Source organism: Mycetomoellerius zeteki, unplaced genomic scaffold (assembly GCF_001594055.1).
Source record: "Mycetomoellerius zeteki isolate Tzet28-1 unplaced genomic scaffold, Tzet1.0 scaffold164, whole genome shotgun sequence".
NCBI lineage: Eukaryota > Metazoa > Arthropoda > Insecta > Hymenoptera > Formicidae > Mycetomoellerius > Mycetomoellerius zeteki.
The window spans coordinates 294,664-299,030 of NW_017256594.1; the positions used below are offsets into that span (position 1 = coordinate 294,664).

Below are 4,367 nucleotides of genomic sequence, written 5' to 3' on the forward strand. Positions count from 1 at the left end.
GGCACTCTTAATATATTAAGCGATTTTGTCACTTCAACCGAAATTCGGAATAAAATCCCATAATTGGACAGAATACACACACGCATATTAAAATTATTAAAATTAGCGCCGAGACACTACCATGTCTCCTGATACTAGAGAGAGCCGACCTCATTAAATAAAGTTACACGACTATCGAATGGGTTCGGTGATAATTGAAGAGTTTGACGTTATCGACTGGAGACATAATTTAAAAAATATGTATTAAATTTATGGGAGATTTATTATTATATTAGATTCTTTATAAATAAGCATATTTGTAGAGATGTAATAATATTATATATTATCATGCATGGATAATAACAATGAAAGTGAAATTAAATCGATTAAATAAAAATCGAGTTAATATCAATTTGTGAATATCAATCGAAAATAATGCGTGTCTATGAAACATTAATAATAAATCATAAAATTAATATTGTATATTATGAGGTAATATCACAGGATAATCATCAAAATTTTAGTAGCACGCAAACTTAAACAAGACTGGCAGTCTTTATAATACTTTGTCGATGATTGAGGAAGCGACAGTGCGAACGGCTCCATTCAGAAATCATCTTTCTTGAAACCGCCGTGTTTTGGCGCCAAATCGTGTTTGGGCATCAAGGATTGACGTAAAAGGTTTCAATCGGTTAATCTAATCGTATATTACCGTACACATCAATATCAGGTATTTGTTCTCTTGCACCGACTCGTTGTCTGCTGTTGTCTGCTTGCGGTGTTCTAACCTATGTTAACTTTATTTCCAAGGTCGAATCCTTGGAGTCAAGAAGAACCGAAGTTCTAACGATTGCATATTATTCTCCTCAGTTCTGCCGTTGATTCTTTATAAAAATGGAAGATTCGACGACGGCACGTCTAAAGAAACTAGTCGCGGACAGTAATGAAGCCCTGGAGCTCAGATTAATCCGCAACCTCGACGACTTGCATTTGGAAGAAGCTGTCTTCAAACCGGAGATGACTTATCAAGTATTCGGAGATAGGTTTGTTATTATAATGTTAATTTATTGAGATTCATTAATTACTATGTAAAAATATATTATATAGATATTTTTAAATAATAATTAATGAAATATATCTATGTCGAAACACATACGAAGTATGGTTTATATCGAGAAAGCGAGAAGAACAGTTCAAGTTGTATGAAATTAAAGAAGAATCTATATAACATAATTTTTTCTTCTCATAAATTTTATAGTGGTATGACTGAGAACGACGGAAATTGTCTTGATTTTCAATCCTGTTACTCGCACTCATTTATTCATCTATTATTTAATTTTCCGTAAATAAATTTGTGTAATTTATGAATAGTAAATATTGCGCTATATAGATCCTTCTTTAATTTTATGCGACTTGAACCGTTCTTCTCGCTTTCTTGATATAAACTGTACTTTGTATGCATTCCGACATAGATCAGTCTTCACGCCTTACGCGAAATAGACCGCTTTTCATAAATTTCTTGACATAGACCTATATTCATAGTCAGATCTTATATCTAAGACCGTCTTAAGAAGTCATAAACTAATCAGAGGGCCGCATTAGCGACTTAAGACATTACTTAAGACGGTCTTAAAATAAGAACCGACTATGAATACCGGCCATAGGGCTGTATTAGCGTCTTAAGACATTACTTAAAACAGTCTTAAAATAAGAACGGACTATGAATACCACCCATTGACTTTTCTTCATATTTTTCTCGATATAGCACCTTTTATGACTCAGGCGTCAAGATATATATATATGTATGTGTGTGTATCATATTTTCATGTGTGAATCATGTCATTTTTATTCTTTATAGGGAAATAATATTTGGTTATCTGGACCTGAAAATACAGCTGTTCTACTCGGCAGGTTCCTTGGAAACATATTTGGGAATGAAATATACTGAGAAAGTAAATGTAAAACATGAAGGAGTCGAAGCCGATGAGGTGTTAACAAAAATTATTCCAAAGCTCGCTCCTGATGTTCACTATAGCTTAGCGAATTTTACTAAGGCGCTTGCAAAGGATGATACATTTATACCATACGGAGAATTGATACAGTCTTTCTCAATAAACGGTATCTAATTCTCTTATTTCTATACATGTGACTCGAAATTTATAAGCTATAACGATTACCATTACTGTTTTTTTGTTAATGATATGTAGATGAAGGCACGACGAGGCAATTTGTGGTTTATAAGGCAGATATGGGTTACAAAGGATTCAGAGAATATCATCAAAGAATTCAAACATTTCTTCTTTGGTACATAGATGCGGCTCTTTTTATTGATATCGACGACGAACAATGGCAGTATTTTAATTTGTAAGTCATTCAATATCATGCTACTCAAACCAGTATGTAGATATACTATATATAATGCACATGATCTTCATTAAATAATCTCTTCTGAAATAGATTCGAAAAATGTACCACGTCTGTGGGTACTACTCGATATGCGACAATTGGTTTCGCTACCGTGTATCAATATTATGCTTATCCACAACATATTCGGCCACGCATCGCTCAATTTTTAATTTTACCACCATTTCGAAGAATAGGTCTTGGCAAACATTTGTTGCAAGCGATTTATCGCGAATACATTGGAAGGCGCGAAGTTAAGGATCTAACAGGTAACAGAATAATTCTCAGCAGTAGCCGTATTCCGATATGCACTGCTATTACTGAAAATTTATAATTTACATCACATATACTACAGACTTTCAGTACTGACAGGCGATTTATTTCAACATTTGAACTTCGTAACTTCGATATTAAAATCTTTGAGAAGTTTGGAAGAATAAAAATTATACAATTATTAATTTAACATGATTATAATAGTAATGAATATATTTTCATTAAAAAATATACTAATATACTAATATATGAATATATATTACAAATTTTTATTTTTATTTTTTTGCACGAATATATGTTTCAAACTTCGATAGTTCGAAGTTAACTTTAAAGATTTGAATTCTTTCGAAGCTTTATATCTTCGAAGTTATCAAAAGTAACAATCTTAGTGTTTGTATGAATACGGCTAACATTGCGCATTAATGACTCTGCATTTTAATAAGTCTATGTTTGCAGTGGAAAGTCCGTCCGAAGATTTTCAACGACTACGAAACTATGTGGACGTCTTAAATTGCAGCACATTGCCCAGTTTTGCGCCGAAACGTTTAAAGCAGGGTTTTGATAATGAAATGATTGTTGAGGCTAGGAATGCATTAAGAATAAACAAGGTATCTATTAATATATAACTTATTTTGTATTGTCATCGCTTATTTTTCTTCTTTTTCTCTACTTTATAAATATTTTGTTCACAGAAACAGGCTCGCATAGTATATGAAATACTACGATTGCAGGCGACAAATGTCGCGGATGCAGAAGAATATCGAGCGTACAGAATAGACGTGAAGAAAAGACTGAATATACCATTTAAGAGAAAACAGAATGAGGAGTTGAAAATAGAGCGCGCGTTGAAGAATACCGGGGATAAAAGTACGTGTACGAATGGTAATGGACTACCATCCGATGAACAACGCAAAGAGATACTAGAAAAGGAATACCGGATCTTGGAAGAGGAATATAAAATGGTCATTAAGCGGTTGGAGTACGCTTCTGAGCTGTGAAATGTGTTATGTGAATTGAATGCGCATTGATTAACCCTTAACCGGCCGCGTCTCCCGACCAAACGTTAGTGGGCGCATGCGGCACTGAGTGCCGTCACAAATTTATTATTTAGGATTATAAAAATTGGATAAATAATTGAACAATCGTCATAAAAGCAAGTAAAATATATTAAAATTTAAAGTTAAATGAGGAATATCGAAGATCGGTAATAAAAAAAGGACTGGCATTGTCAATGATTTTTCAGAAAAACAAATTTTGCCGCACTCAGTGCCCGGTTAACACTAAAATCACCGATGATGCCATTTTGGCTCCGCTAATTATTTCAGTCCTTTTTTGCATTAGATATACAGAATATTGAAAATATGTGAATATAATATTTCTAATGATATAAATAATATAAATACAAAAATAATTTTTCACTAACCGAAAACAAAAATAGGAAATTACCAAATTGGCACCTTCGGCAGTTCTAGCGGGATACTATCAGCGTTTCTAGTGTTAATTAAAAAAATTTTAAGCTATGAAAACAAAATATATGAATAATTTCCAACATTTTATATTTGTGTACAGATATGTCTCTTCATTAAATTTGTCTTGCTTTTCTATCTTTTATGATGTTTAATTGTTTTCGATTATTACTTCGATAGGGGTGAATTCTGTTCACGTTCATTGACTCGTGTCAGCTTATGTTTCGTCAAAATGGTTAAGTAACC

At 32.9% G+C, this 4,367-nt stretch overlaps 2 protein-coding genes across 7 annotated transcripts in view; both read left to right on the top strand.

Moving 5' to 3' along the window:
- The first annotated feature begins 576 nt into the window (after nt 1–576).
- Nucleotides 577–4,195, top strand: Hat1 (histone acetyltransferase 1). 3 transcript variants are annotated; one of them, XM_018445717.1, is made up of 8 exons: nt 577–709; nt 850–1,022; nt 1,838–2,097; nt 2,187–2,343; nt 2,437–2,651; nt 3,112–3,263; nt 3,348–3,688; nt 3,937–4,195. In XM_018445717.1, the coding sequence occupies exons 2-7, from the start codon at nt 874–876 to the stop codon at nt 3,651–3,653; spliced, it is 1,239 nt and encodes a 412-aa protein (XP_018301219.1). In that variant the 5' UTR covers nt 577–709; nt 850–873; the 3' UTR covers nt 3,654–3,688; nt 3,937–4,195. The 3 variants fall into 3 exon arrangements, with proteins under 3 accessions (XP_018301219.1, XP_018301220.1, XP_018301218.1); XM_018445718.1 differs by lacking the exon at nt 3,937–4,195 and having other exon boundaries at nt 790–1,022; nt 3,348–3,807; XM_018445716.1 differs by lacking the exon at nt 3,937–4,195 and having other exon boundaries at nt 3,348–3,807.
- A 123-nt stretch (nt 4,196–4,318) lies between these two features.
- The window catches only part of LOC108721262 (testis-specific serine/threonine-protein kinase 1), a 2,327-nt gene continuing 2,278 nt past the window's right edge, over nt 4,319–4,367 (top strand). For 2 of the 4 annotated variants that reach the window (XM_018445719.1, XM_018445720.1), the window contains exon 1: nt 4,319–4,367. This exon is cut by the window's right edge. The gene's annotated coding sequence lies outside the window, so the exon portion shown is untranslated. The other 2 variants (XM_018445721.1, XM_018445722.1) reach the window with 1 other exon arrangement.